Source organism: Poecilia reticulata, linkage group LG9 (assembly GCF_000633615.1).
Source record: "Poecilia reticulata strain Guanapo linkage group LG9, Guppy_female_1.0+MT, whole genome shotgun sequence".
Lineage (NCBI taxonomy): Eukaryota > Metazoa > Chordata > Actinopteri > Cyprinodontiformes > Poeciliidae > Poecilia > Poecilia reticulata.
In genome coordinates, this window is record NC_024339.1 from 21,694,134 (window position 1) to 21,709,317 (window position 15,184).

General features: G+C 40.9%; 1 protein-coding gene across 4 annotated transcripts in view; it reads left to right on the plus strand.

Annotated features, from left to right (window-relative positions):
* Positions 1–3,712: 3,712 nt before the first annotated feature.
* The window catches only part of ebf2 (EBF transcription factor 2), a 37,364-nt gene continuing 25,892 nt past the window's right edge, over positions 3,713–15,184 (plus strand). For 2 of the 4 annotated variants that reach the window (XM_008418605.2, XM_008418603.2), the window contains exons 1-6: positions 3,713–4,534; positions 6,026–6,182; positions 7,807–7,870; positions 9,937–9,992; positions 10,110–10,183; positions 11,470–11,538. In XM_008418605.2, the coding sequence (XP_008416827.1) occupies positions 4,401–4,534; positions 6,026–6,182; positions 7,807–7,870; positions 9,937–9,992; positions 10,110–10,183; positions 11,470–11,538 (554 nt within the window). In that variant the 5' untranslated portion in view covers positions 3,713–4,400. The remainder of the gene's footprint in view (positions 4,535–6,025; positions 6,183–7,806; positions 7,871–9,936; positions 9,993–10,109; positions 10,184–11,469; positions 11,539–15,184) is intronic. The other 2 variants (XM_008418606.2, XM_008418604.2) reach the window with 1 other exon arrangement.

A 15,184-nucleotide genomic window follows, 5' to 3' on the forward strand; every position in this document is an offset into this window, starting at 1 on the left:
AAGAAAAATAAACAAACAAAAAAATCATTGTAATTTGCCTTTTCTACAAAGTTCCTTTTCACTCTTAGTTGTTAAACTGCTTAGTGCTGGATTATAAACTGATATAGCCAACATTTTTTTCATAACGTCACTTTGCAACATCATAGAAAAGCCATTCACAACACAAGATAAAAGCCAATGAAGACAGTATGACATCATCAGTCTCTGTTGTCTGCTCATCAAACATGCTGTGCCTTTCGATGTTAAGAAACCAAATATGCATCTGCCACTGATGATGTGTTTCACGAACTCAGAGGCCGTTGACCCCACAGGAGACACACAAATATTTAATAAACTATTTCAGCAGTTTTAGCTATGAAGTGAGAAATGTTGTAATGAATTAGGCATTGATTCTTTTAGCCAAGGTTTTCACTAAGCAATAGAACCACTTTAAGACATGCAAGCTTTTTTTTTTTTTCCTTTTTACAGAGAATGATAAAATAAAGCTTGCACTGCAAAAATACTTTGCTGTATTAGACACAACATTAGTACTTCAGAGTTTGTTCATCTGTACAAAAGTGACCCAAGACGTTATGGATAATCACTGAAAACATAAAAAAGCAGAGAAGAAACATGTCCAGTACATGTCCAGTACAGTTCGTGCCCAGATAGGTTAGAGGTCACACGTCTTTCCTTTGTAAACAGTTGCATTAATTTTCTACAGAAAAATCCAACAAATTTAATACTTACCTTTGAAAGACATCCGTTAATAAAAGGAAAGCAACAACATTATTTTGGGGCCTTTAGGTTACTGCTCCTTTAGGCCCTTGATCCATTCAGGCCCTGTTTTGTCTTCTAAACATTTCTAATGCTGCACATGATCTGGTTTTATCTCCCAAAGAAAAAAAGCTACTCCTACATGAACACACTGTTATTTGATCCACAACTTTATTTTATGAAGTGAATTCTCTGCATCTCTAACTGAGGTCTAACTGAGGCCAATCGATTTCAAATAAGTATTTTTTTTATATCTCAACCTTTCAAAAACAAGTGTTAGGGCAAAGAAAGAGATACGTTCATTTACAGAAACATTAAATCAAGATTCAAAACAGATTTTTTATTCATTCCAGTTAGATCCTTGACAAAGATTTCAGCTCACATCTAATAAATCCTTACTTTAAATAAGTTTGCTTTTAGTATTCCTTTAATTTTAATAGAATAATGAATTTTATGCAAGTAATGATATAATATATATATATTTTTTGGCAAGATAGCAAATAAAGGTTTCTGACCCAATGACTTACAAAACCCAAAAATTAAGTACATTTCCGGCCTACATTGCTCTTATTTTAGTACGCAGTGCCGGAATTTCTACCATGATTTGTCATCATGTGCAGATTTTTCACGATTTTGGGGTTAAGTGTGGCCGTCAGTCACACAAGCAGAGAGGTGTGCTGAGGGACAAGGCGACAGGGCTGGAGTCTGGTCCACAGGATTCCCCGAGACTGCGCTTATAATTGGGAGAACATCTGACTTTGTCCCGCGCTGGCAGATGGTGGGCTGAGGCGGGATCCAAGGGGGGAGATTTACATTCATTGTCCGGGCTTACAAACTCCACATAGAGACAATAGTCCCGGTAAGGGGCAAGGAACCAGGATTCAAGGCAAAAAAAAAAAAAAGTCTTTTTATGAGCAGGCCAGTGGAAGCGGAAATTAATTTCAGCTGCAAATCCGTCCAACATATGCAAAATGTTCTTTCTGCTAAACCCCATAAGTGTAGATCAGCTAAACTGTCAAAATATATAAATAGTAAAAGTTTGTATTTTTTTTTTTAACTGGAGCAAACAACAGAACGACTTTTTTTTATTATTATTTTTTGGCTTCACAAAGTAAAATAGTTGTATTACGAAAGTCCCATCAGATTCAAAAGCAAAGTTAAATTTACAAAAGTTCACACGTTTGAGATGGAAACGTCTGAGTGCCCAGCGCTGATTAAGAACTCATTTCGGGCTCTGTCAGGCAGGGGAACCAACGCCAATGGGAGCGCAGCCCTGACCGCTGCTGCCGCAGATTGATGGAGCAACCAGAAGGCCATTGTTTCTCCTGACACTGATGCGATGTGTCCTCAGTGAAAATCACAGCGTTCAAAAGAGCAGACAGACGGTGGAGCTGCTATAAGACGCGCCCCTGTCGAGGGCGCACTTGTGTTAAACGCTGACTTGAATGAAAAGACCAAACAGGATTTTCTTTAGCTGTAAGGGATGCTGCACTGTAAAACATGAGTTTTGAAGGTTGTTGAACATTAGCCATTAAATCTATTTAAATTTTATGAAAACATCACTTTGTTAATGTGATGTTCAATATTGAGCTTTAGCTATACCCAAAACGCTATCAAGTTAAACACCATGCTAGCCAAGCTTCTTCTTCCAGGAGGAACTTGTTGCTAATGATGAAGGTTTATCTTGGAAAAAAAAACCCGACCATCCAAGATTATTAAATTTGATCTAAATAGTTTGAATTCAGCTTTAACTGTCTTTGCAACAGTGCAAACGGTAAACTTAAGTGATTTAAGTGAATGTGCAGAGCGAAAGTTTCGAAAGTCACTACGGTACTTTGACCAATCAAACTTGTTCTGCCCAATTTCAGAAAACTTTGATAAGTTTTTGTGTGTTTTCTTTTAAGGTTTCATGAATCTCAAGCTCTGTTATAGATCAGTAAAATGACCCAACTATGATCTGACCAGTTTAAGTATTTTGACCAGAGATGGTGAAATGCTTTCCAGATTCTTGAAAACAATCAATCAATCAATCAAACAAACAAACAAATTATCAATTTAAATTACAGCTTTGAATCAGAAACCAACTTTAGCATTTTTTGCTCTACATTATTTTGTCTTCATTTTTTTAACCATGTGCACAACTCTGGGGGGCGCCCACTCCCTATTGTTTGGAAATAAGAACAACAGACAAAAATTGAAGCCGCCTCAGTGATCAGGGTGAACATTTCCTGCTCTGGATGCAACTGGGAAGGGCTGTTGTGTGAGAACTTGGCCACATGTGAGCACTTTGGGACATCTGAGGGATGTACAAATGTCCCAAGTCATTCTTTTGAGAGAATGATTTGTATCTTCACATCAGAAGCCTCCAATAATACCAGGAAATGTCATAAGATTTGTTGCCAGTCTCTTCTTTGAAATGAATTTAAAAGAGGGATCTGAATACTTGTTAGAAACAGTGACAAGTTTGGAAATGCTGCTTGCTAGCAAGTAGAGCTATTATTAAACTGCAAATGTTGATCAATGAAGCTCTACCCGCTGCCTTATCATGATAGACTTAAAACGTTGACAAACTGCTTAAATGAAACTTTATAAAATTCTTACAATGATTTTATTGTCTTAATTCTTACAGATTGTTTTCTTTAGTGCAACCTTGGTGCTACTGCCCCGCCGAAACTTTTATCTGAAATGTTACAAAGTTACTTAAATAATAAATAATAATAATAATAAAAAAAACACATGCAGACATTCAACAATTTACTTACATTTTATTTTGCCTTTTGAAGCAAAGTTATACTCACAATTTCTTCAGCGAGAACACAGAATAAATATACATAACCTCATTGTTAGTTATCCTTCCAAATATAAAAGTGTCTGTGATGCAAACGTTGAAAGTTTGCTTTTTTTTTAAAAAAAAAAAAAAAAAGAAAAAAAAAAGTAAAACCTGGTTGAACTGTTGTCTGGAAGTTTGCGGTGAGAGTCACCGGTTGGATAGTGAATCTGGCAGCGGTCCATACAACGGATGCACTTTACACCAATGAGAGCATCCATTTCAACAATCGGTCCCCCATATGGCACTTGGCCCCTCCTCCACGCTCCATCCCGGCGGAGGGTCTCATTCATGCTCCAGGACAGCGGCTCACTCCAAGCCTACTGGCCTCAGCATCAGCTGTTTTTGATCCAACCCGGCCTTGTGACAAAGGAAGACTTTCTGCGCGCAGATCTACTTTTTTTTTTTTTTTGTACTTTTTTAAAGTACATCTCCATCCCCGTCTGATCCTCTCTGTTGGAGCAGATGATCCGCTGCGCTCCCACTCCTGCTCGAGATGTGCGCTCGGACAATGATTGTAATCTGTGGAGACATATATCTACATTCATCTCTTTAGCCTTGAATGAAAGAAAGTCCGTGCGGATTTCTACTGAGCCCCGTTAAGAGTCATAACACAGCACCAGACATTTATTTATCCCCCCCCCTAAAGCTCACTGGAAGCTTCTTTTGCGGCGCTTTTGAGGGAGAGCGGCGCCCTGAAGTGGACCCTCTGTTCGTTACTGAAGTGCTTCAACTTGTCCAGGCCATCTTGTCGGTTCCGAACCAAATAATACCAGAATTTCAAAAAGTCATCCAAACGACCAGGACAGGGCTTTAAATGTTTGGGATCCAGGAGCAGCTAATACGAGACGTGAGCGGATTAAAAGAGAGAACTCTTGGAGAGGAGATGGATCCAGTCCGGTCGTGGGTGCGTAATGTTGGAGTTGTGGATGCGAACGTTGCAGCGCAAAGGTAAAGTGCGAAACTCAACTTTTCCCGCTACGCTTGCCTATCAGAACTGCGCAGAATTTAATTTATGGCTTGTTAGGAAATAGTTTGGAGTATAGATGTCAGAATAGAGTCATAAAATTACAGGAAACATCTTGCTGTAAAATATGAAAACAACGGCTCACATTATGATAAATTAACTCTTTAAAAAGGACATGACGAGCGATCATGTTGTGAATTAGACGTAGGGTTGAAATTTGGGTTTTTGTTTTGATGCGCAACAGGGTTTTTCCTGTCCAAAACGTTTAAGTTTGGATTAAAACTGTACAATTATCGCAAAAGTTTTAATGCAAAGGAAAAAAATACCAATAAGCCTTTTATGTATTAATTAAAATTTAGACTTAACTTATACTCCACAGTTTTTTCAATTTCGCTCATTTTTTTAATAAAAAAAACAAACAGTTTTTACCGCTTAAGGAATTTCAAACTTTTCGAAAAGAGCAAAGTTAATTTTATCAGCAGCAGACAGTAAGATATAAACGTTTTCTTATTATTCTGTCGCAATTTTTTGTTTTCCAACTGAGAGCAAAGTTACGTCGCAAAAAGCCAAATTAGCGTAGCTTTATTTTAAAGAAAACGATCAGCGAAGAAGTAAAGCTGTAGCTTTATTTAACGATATAAAAGAAGCTGATTTCTTTTGTTCAATTCAGCGCAATAAGCTGGATTTTTCTTAAGCTAAAAATATTATTAAAACAGGCGCAATGCCTAACTCATTATCAATAAAGAGAATTGTCAAGGATGATTTTAATTCAGATTTACGTATCTTACATGAAGCAAACTTCTCCTCAAAGAGAAGAACTATAAGATTTTTGTTTTAAAAATGTAAATGGACCATTTCAAAGCCGAACTAAAATAAAAGTTGCATGTCTGAATGGAGACAAACATGAGATATGTTCAAAACCTTTACTTTTTAAAATGAATTCCTCATGTTTTGGTTTTTAATAAGGTGCTCCTCCAGGTCAAAAGTGCTTTTTGTTTTGTTCATATTACGTTTCATTTTCAGTCTATATTATGATAAATTAGTGTTGTTTGTCAATGCATTTAATTTTAGCATTTAAATCCAAATGAATGATTTTTTTCAAAAACAGGAACATGAGCTGAAATAATGTGACTTTACATTTTTGCAAACAATGAAGGAAATTATATAAGGTTTGCAGCAGGTTTATGATTTATTTATTAAAGACATGTTTTTGACATAAAAATAAAGACAAATAAACACTAAAAAGCTAAACTTTTTACCTTTCAAAATTGTTTTATTTTATTTTTTTGTATTTTTTTTTTGACAGAATATCTGAAACATCTAAACTCCAATATTTCTCAGAATTGTGTTTCCAGTTTTTATTTATTATTCACATTTTAATTTGAAGGAGAATGCAGCCGTCTCACAAACAAAGAGTTAAACTAGACACAATGATTCCTGAGAGCTGATTGTGCCTCTTCCTGCTGTGTCCTCAGTGGGGTGGCCCTGTCAAGAGCTCACTTTGAGAAGCAGCCGCCTTCCAATCTTCGCAAGTCCAACTTTTTCCACTTCGTCCTGGCCCTCTATGACAGACACGGCCAACCTGTGGAGGTGGAGAGGACGGCGTTTGTGGACTTTGTTGAGCACGAGAAGGTGAATGCCTTTCTGTCTTGATAAACTGTCTCAGGGTGACATCAACTCAAAACCAATTCTTTTTCATCCCAACACTTCCTTTGGAGAGAAGCACACAGTGCAAAAATAATTAAATAAATAAATAAAAATAAAATAAAATAAAATAATGCATTTAAAATCAGATAACATTTCACTTTAACCAGGTGCTCAACCTAATCTTCCCCATCCTGAGTACAGCCAAACATATCGAACAGCTGACGGCTACATGTTTACACGAGCTTCACCCTCAATGAGCTGATGATGGGGGATTGAAAAAGAATAACTAATGACTAATTAGCAGCTCGCCTCATTAGGAGGATATCACCACTTTTTAAAATGCAAATCATGCTTGCTGCTGTTAAGATATACAGTGAACTAATCATCAAAGTGTCTTTTCGTTGAAGCCCCCCCCGTGCTTCAGTGGAAGGCCTTGTTGTTGAGTCTGAAATTTTCTCGGTTCAGACACGAGTGAAATGAGGAAAGAGTTTCAGAGTTGGATGTGAAGGAGCGACCACGACCGACGGATGCTCGTGTTTTGTGTGGAGGGCAGTGGACCTCCTGCAGCTCCGTCCTGAGAGGAGTAGAAAAGGGGGACACCTTCCTGCCACGTGAGGCCGAAACATATTTGTGCTGTCATTCACGCTGGCAGCGGTGCTAATGCCAGGTGTGAAAGCTGTCACTGTGCTGCTCGTCGTGCCACACAGGCCAGTGCCGACTCACATGATGACAGGGGAGAAGTTCATTTTCTGCATGGTTACCCTGGCATCTGTTTTTGCCTCGCAATTATGCAGCAGTAAAGCGATGGCATGGCAAAATAAATGCTCCTCTGAGTGCATTTGCAAAGACTTTATGAAGCCAGGCATCCATCTATCACCTGTTGTGTCGCAGTCTCACTCCTCATATTAGGCTCTGAGTTTGTCTTCATGCATCTTAATTCCTACACTTTCTTTTCCCCCCCTTTTTTTTTTTTCTTTTACAACCGCCTCATTTTGCCTGTTTCTTTTTTCTTTTGCTCTCCTCCTTTCCTGAGCTCATCTCTGCGAGATGCAGGCCCTCCTGGGTTATTGGACCAGAGAGCATTCCTTTGAGACCACTTAGAAAGACCAGTGGAGGTAGAGGATGAGAAAGAAAGAGGCGGAACAAGAGCCAAACAGGGAAGAAGTGAGAGCTTGGGCGAAGGAGGGATGGTGGAAAAGAAGTTTTTTATGTCAAGGTCCGCTGGTGCTCGGGCTCACACACACAGCAGGGGGGGAACAAAATTTTCCTCCTGCACACACACGAGCATGTACAAATGTACCCCCTGCTTTGCAGCAGAAACGACAGTTCGGTCAGATCTCTCCGTTTCAGGACGCTTGTATCAGAGATGATGGTTCCTGTCTCTACAGTGAGCCCCAGGCTGAAGGTTAAGTGCTCAGCTTATATGCATGATGAGCTTTGAGCCTACTGTCCTGACCTGGAAGATGCTCCACGGAGAAGAGCAAACTCCAGGATGTTAATATATTTGGTGATATATATATCTGATGCCCATGTGCAGATGTCTCTACCCCAGTGAACTCATCAGCATGCATTGTGCTTCTCTCTGTGTGTTTTTTCCCCTCTTTCCAAGGAGCAGACAGGAGAAAAGACAAATAACGGCACACACTACAAGCTACAGCTCCTCTACAGTAATGGTGAGTTGACAAAAAAAACAACAGCTGTATTTTGATTTAATTTTCTCGTAACAAGTTATATTAGACTCACTACCAGGAGTCGTAAGAGTTTCGAGGGACACACACACCTCTCCGCCACACCCCAATCCCTCTGCAGCTCATTGCCTGATCTGTCTTTTCTAAGATTTTAAAGCCCTCCAAGCAGCTACCTCTGGGCTCCAGTAGAGGAAAATGAGATAAATGTTGCCACCCCATCCGAACCCCCACCCTCTGCCCCGGCAGTTCCTTCACATCAGATCAGGGGATGCACAGAAAATTGTGGTTCCCCTGAGTCACCGCTGCCCCTGCTCTGCCATCCCAGTGGCACCCATGGGAGAGAAGATAAAAGGCGAGTTCTGGAGAAGCCCCCTTCACGCAGAGACGAACGCACCGCATGTACACGCGAGCACGCCAAGAGCACTTCCTCTACATGCCCTCCTTTCCCTCCCCTTCCCCCACGAAGCGATATCAAAGGCGTCTCAATCGAGACTTTGATGAGAGGAACACATTTTTAAAAGCAATACTCTCAAAAGCCTCTGTAGAGAAAATACACGAACAGCGACTGTCTTCTCTCATGCAGCAAACCATTAAACGGTTTTTCTTGCTATTCTACGCTTCGCTGTTTCAACTTAAAGTTTCTAAATGTCGTCGCAGTTGCAGATACTGTAGGTGCTATGAACCTTTCCAGATTTTGTCAATTTGCGACCAGAAGCACCAAGGAATTTTATTCAGGTGGACCAATGCAAAGTAGCAAATGATTGTGAAGTGCTGGAAAGTGATACCATTTGATTTAAAAACCCCAGACAACTGTGGTATTCATTTGCAAATGCCCCTCTTTACTCAAATATCCTCAAATAAAACCCAGTTCTATATTCAGAAGTCCTTTAATTCAGCTTTTCTGTGGAGACCTCAGGAGACTGACTGCATCATGAAGACCAATGAACCTTTACGAAAGAGAGGCAAGAGGAAGGTCTCTGTTGAAAGAAAGCCATAAGAAGTCTAGTTTTACTGTTTGCCTCAAGAGATTCAATCGACCCAGCAAACGTGTGAAACGAGAAGCTCGGGTCAAATGAGAAGAAAACATCACCATGCTCACTTTCAAGCATGGCAGTTGCAACATCATGCTGTGGGAAAGCTGGCCAGGGTTTAACGGAAGCTAGATGGAGCCAAATCCCTGGCAGAGACTGAAAAAAAAAAAAAAAACCTGATTCACTTTCCAGTGGAACAAAGACGCTGAGCTTACAGCCAGAGTGACAATGCAATAGTTTAAATCAAAGCATATTTACGTGTTAGTATTGCCTAGTCAAAGTTATAACCTAAATACATTTGATTGAAAAAAAAAATTCTCTATGTGTTAAAAAGTCCAACAAACTTTCAAATCCTTGTATTGTTTTGTTTTTCTCTCCTTCCTTGTTTGAGTTGGTAAAGCTGCAGCATCCCCTTCAAAGGATTAGAGTTTCTGGTCTTACTGTAGCAAAATGTGAAAAGGCTCAAGGACTATTAATACTTTCTGTATTGTTTTATAACTCTTTGTCAATCATCTCAACTTCTAGCTCAAAGCCAACACAGAAACAACCATAAAGAGCACATCCTAGGAAATCCGTGAGAATCCTGTAAATTACAGCCCTAAAGTAGGACATGAGAAATGTTTATCAAACATCAAATGACTCAATTCCCTCAGAAACCATTGCAGAAAAAATATGATTGCACACCACGCTTGTTCTCCTCAGTTGTCTGGACTGAATTCAATACTTTTTTTTGTGTGTGTGAGACTGTCGGGAGGTTGAAAAAGAATAATGTATCCCATAAATCTGGTTGCTTTATTTTTAGCGTTCAGTGGGTGGTGAGAGCATTCTTGAGAATTTCAGGACTGCCCCTGACATACTGTGGTATTGATGTGATTTTTAAAAAATAAATCCAGACTTGATGGGTCTCGATTTATCAAACGAAAATCACCTGCGTGCGTAACAATTCTCCCTTTTCCTCCTGCTTAGAACAAGTTGCAACGTTATTGATGAGATCCACATCCTGTCTTTTCTTTCTCACAGGGGTCCGTACGGAGCAAGATCTTTACGCGCGACTTATTGACTCCGTCACCAAACAGGTTGGCAGACTTTCTTTAAATCTTCCTGAAAGGATTCCAATTCATCCTAAAGAAATTAGTTTAGCTTTCCCACATGAAACTGAATCTGTCCTGCTGGTCTTTATTTCCTCCTCACAGCCCATTTCGTACGAGGGACAGAACAAGAACCCAGAAATGTGCAGAGTTCTGCTCACGCATGAGGTTATGTGCAGGTGAGTGACATACAGTGATTGAAATTTTTTGCCCAGCGGGACTAAATCCAAACATCCATTATTCTGTTACACTCTGATTTTCCCGGCATCGATGAAATGTGCTTTTGGGACTCTCTTTTTTTTCTTTTTTCTTAAAAACGGGGGTGTTGTTAAACTATAAGTCTACTCTGCCTGTCATCATCCTTGTTACAGTGCTGACCCCCTGCTGCTTTCCGCTGTATCGCAGCAGGTCGCTGGTCCGGCTCCTGTTTCTTCTTGGGCCCCCTCTCTTTCTGACCCGGGATTTTTTTGCAGGCGGAACTCAGCTACCAGCACCAAGCAATTAATGGGCAACAGTTTCCTCTCTTCGCTCACTATAACTCCCGCTGTTATATTTTAGCCAAGATGGCATGTGTGAACATGGTGTGACAAGAGTACTCTGGCAAGCAGTGTTAAAGCGCTGATTTACTAGCATTTAAAAACTTGAATTTGAATAAGGACCAAGGAGATTTTATTGTTATGAGGTGAAGAAAGAGGACAAGTGAAAGGGATGGGATATGGATGGGGAGCGTGTTCTGGAAGTGGGGCACTGACCTGGGACTCAGAGAGGTAAAGGATGTGGTCCTGGGACACGCAGAGAGGAACTGAGACGGACCGGGCTCGGCCATTGTGTGGCCAGCAGATGCCCGAATGTGACTCACAGCTGGCTAATAACAGAGCCGAGGAGGCAGAGGGCAAGCGTCACAGCTGGGGAGTGAGGCCGTCTGACAGGGGGGCGGCGGGGGGAAGGGCAGGGCCAAGCTGGGACACGGGAGGGCTGAGGCGAGGTGTAGGGGTGGCAGATGGTTAGGGGTGGGGGCACTTTTGTTATGCAGTGAAGGGGACAGGGAGGTGTGTTGGGGGGCAGGAGGGGGGGCTGGCCAGCAGGCTCCTCGGACAGAACCGCTGACGAATGGTAGGATGCTGTGGGATAGGGTGTGTGTGTGCGTGTGTGTATGTGTGCAGTGGAGCTGCATGGGGGTTGAGTTTGATTTCAGAATCAATGTGACAGATTGCCTGGCTGGCTTTTCACTTTTGAATGGTCTCTCACTGTTTGTAGGGTGTGTTGTTGTACCTTTTCTTCCTCTTTTCTTCTTTTGTCTATTCTTCCCCTCCCCTCTCATGCCTCCTTTGTGTGTTTCTGGATTTTGGCCGACCGCAGAGAAGCGTTGTCTGGGACTGTGGATGCTGATGGGCCAGACAAATAATGGCCGGTTTGGTTTCATTTTCTGACTTTTTTTCTCTATTTCTTTCAACCACCCACTCAGCCGCTGCTGCGAGAAGAAAAGTTGTGGCAATCGCAATGAGACACCCTCTGATCCGGTCATCATTGACAGGTAAATAACATGAAACATGTACCTCCGATGATCCACCACTACACACCTAATGTCCAGTTTGGCTTTTCTCTTTGCATATATGGAAGTAAACACTCACACAGAAAAAAAACTGGAAATGTTTCACTCGTTCATCTTCTTCTTAAATGTAAAGATAGTTTGTGTTTTAAAGCAGCCCCCCTTTTGTTGATCAAATGTTGGCTGACACTGAAAGGCAACCTGTCCCACTATTTTGTTCGCCTAAGCTGCCAAGATGGGACACAAACACAAATAAAAGAAAAGAAAATGTGGTCTTGAGGGTGTTGCTCATTTAATCCCTTTTCCATTGTGTACACTTTCTATTTGGGGAGATTCACCTTCAACTCTTGTCCAGTAAAGGCATCTTCTGCAAGAAAAATCAGTTCATACCCATGAGGAGGAAAAATGTCATAATGGATGATTTATAGAGGTGTTCTTATTTTCTACCAGTAATGTTGTTATAACTTATTTTGATTTGATCAGGGGACCTAATTTGTTATAATCAAATGGCTTTGAATGAGGATCCAAACTAAAATAAGCAGAAACAGGGTGTAATGCAATGTTTTAAGATGTTAATGTACAATTAAGTTAAACTGTACTTAACATTTAAACTTTAATGCTTTAAGTCATATGTTTAACACCAAAATAGCAACTTGAACACTATAGTATAAGTATTTGTAAAGTAAGTAAATGTTGAAAAAATGACTCAGAGCTGGTCTTAAGATATGTTTTTGTTTTTATTTGGACTTGTTATGCTTTTCACACCTTATCAGTTCAATACCTGGTCATAAAACTAGTTAACCCTGACATGAGAATAAATCAGGCAAAATAAAAGTGCTTAAACCTAGAGGAGGAATTGGATCTACATGTAGCAGATTGAGATTAAAATGGGATTTTTTAACTCTTTGATACCAGTAGATTGTCAAAAAGTAATTTTTGTCAATAATCCTTTAAATAAAGGTTAAATGAAAATAAATTAAATTTACTCAGAAACAGCCAGGCATGACCACCTGCATTGTTTTGTGATACAGTGTGAATAAAACAGCTGTGCAGTTTCCTTCTTAATGGATCCATTATTTATTGGAGGAACTGAATGTCGTTTTCTTTCACTTTGTACAGATTTGCCGTCAGGCTACAGGTGTCTGAAACATGGTGACTCTCAGGGAGCTTTTAGCTGAAAACATGGCATGGAGTCAATGATTGGCTGGGGGATGAAGGCTCTGTGTCAGCTGTTCACTGGATAGTTTTAGTTTCTTACAAACATTACTTCCAGATGCAATTTGTATTTGATTTATTCTTTTATGAGCTTGAGAATTTTTCAAGTATATGGTGGTATTAAACCTTTGCACATTATTTGATGTTTCATTTCCAATACACACTAACACAATTAACTAAGTGATCATGAATGTTTCAGTCATGTAATTTTACACAGCACAAAACTCTCGTTTCTTAAGGCCTTGGTGAGCCTGCGAGTCATTTTCTACCACACTTCTTCCTTCCACTTAACTTTCCATTAAACTGTTAGCAAACAGTACTCTTTGAACAGCCAATTTCTTTACCAGTAGGATTTTGTGGGGCAAGTCAGCAGTCATTATTAATAGATTGTGTCTGCTATGACAGGGGTATAACTTGATATTTCTGTATTGAAGTATTTTCTTTTGTTAGTCTTATGTAATGTTTAATTTACTAGAAATTGGATTTTATTTTGATTTGAATCGCTGATAATCTCCTAATTTATCGAGTCGCCTGTTTATCTGCAAATGCTGATATTTTTAACCTTTCTGGATCTGCTGCAATTTCTTCACTCCTGACATTTCACCTGGTGTAAGCACATGTTCCCTTTCATCAGAAACACGTATTTACTTCCTTCCTGTAGGTCAACTCTCATAATAAATGCGCACCTTCACAGCCAGTCAGGCTTTGTGCCAGATGACCACCCCTCTCTAATCAGCGTGCGGGTGAGACTTCACGTCCTGGGCTTCCCGGAGGCCTTGCATTGTCTGCTTGGCATTAACCGCAGTGATGAATGCTCACGAGCAAACTCGTACATGTGGAATAGTTTCTTTGTGATGTCAGAGACACAACCCTCATCACCTCTTCCCCTGTCTCTCTTCCACTCCCACCTTTCTGCCCGTCTTCCCGCTCTTCTGCCCCTCAATTGTCTGTCAAGGAAACACACACTTCATATACGTCAAGGACCTTTTTCTTTTTCCCCTCCTCAGTTCAAGCTGGCTGACTGTTGACAGTGTGTCTCTAAGGATCTCTGCTGAAGATAGTTTTCATATAACGGAAAAAGAAAAAAAAAATTGTGCTGTTGTTTCTTGAGTTTTCCCAGAATACGGCAGAGCAGCTGCTTTTTCCATTTACAGTGGCATACAGTTGGAACAATGACCCCTTTTGGCCCCTTGTTTTATTTTGTACTTCCTCCTAACATAGTCAAACTATCTTTGAAATTAGCTTAGCTTTTCAGCACGTCAGTGAGGACAAACCAAACTTTTAAGCGTCTATATATCAGTTTAGGCTCATGTGCATCTCTCAAGAGTTGAAATCGTTGACCTGCAGGATGAACTAATCAGACTGAGCCCGTTTTATCTTGATGGGCGCTTCTCCATCATAACTGATCTGCAGAATCTTCTCCTCAGGGATCGACCAATTAGCAGGCAGTTATTTTCTGATAAGCCGATGGAACTTTGCGTGACCAACATCGGTTTTTCTATTCCAAGACCAAACTTAAAGTGATTGGTCGAGCACAGTTTGCATCTGCATCCCCAGAATCTCTGCGCTGCTCGTGTGCTCACAGGAATGATGTATGTTTTTAGTGTTTGTATTGCGATCCTTTATTTATGTATGTATATGGATGTATGAACGATTGTCTGTGTGTCTGTGTGACCCTTACTGTGACCTTTTTCCCCAGTCACTGCTTGGAGCTTAAATTATTCATGTGTGTGTGTGTGTGCGTGTGTGCGTGGGTGTGTGCGTGTGTGTGTGTTTGTCTGCAGCCATGCATGTGTGTGTGTGTTTGTAGGAGACGGTCTGTTTCTGTGGATGCAGTAATCAGCCTCCTGCTCCCAGCCCCAACACCTGTTCTCCAATTAACATGCAGCGTTCTGGGGCCCACTCGCTCCCGTCGCCCAGCCGCTGCTTTCCACCCCTTTTCCTCCTTCTTTCGCTCTTTATTCTCACACTTGCAGCCTCGTGCCTCCTTCCTTTAAGCCCCCCCTCCCACCCAAGCTCACACACCACTCTCTCTCTCTTTTCTTTCGCTCCGTATTCCTACTATTTTGACTCCCAATTTCTTAATTCCCATGCTCCTCTTCTCTTTTCCCTTTTCCGTCTCTTTCGCCCCCTACCCCATTCCCTTTAGCCTGTCTAATTTTGCCATAATTAGGCAGTGTCATTAGGACACCTACCCAAGCACAAGGGAGTTTGCAATTCCCCAAACGGCCTCAAACCCCCACTTTTCTAATCTCCTTTCCATATTGTTTCAGTTTTCTCTCCCCCCCCACCGTCTCCTCCCCGTGCTGCTACTGCTGGTGCTGCTGCACCACGCAGCCCCCTGCACCCCTCCTACTCACTAATCCTGATTTGAGAGAAAAGAGAAAGAGGAGATCACAGCTGATCCATGAGGAGG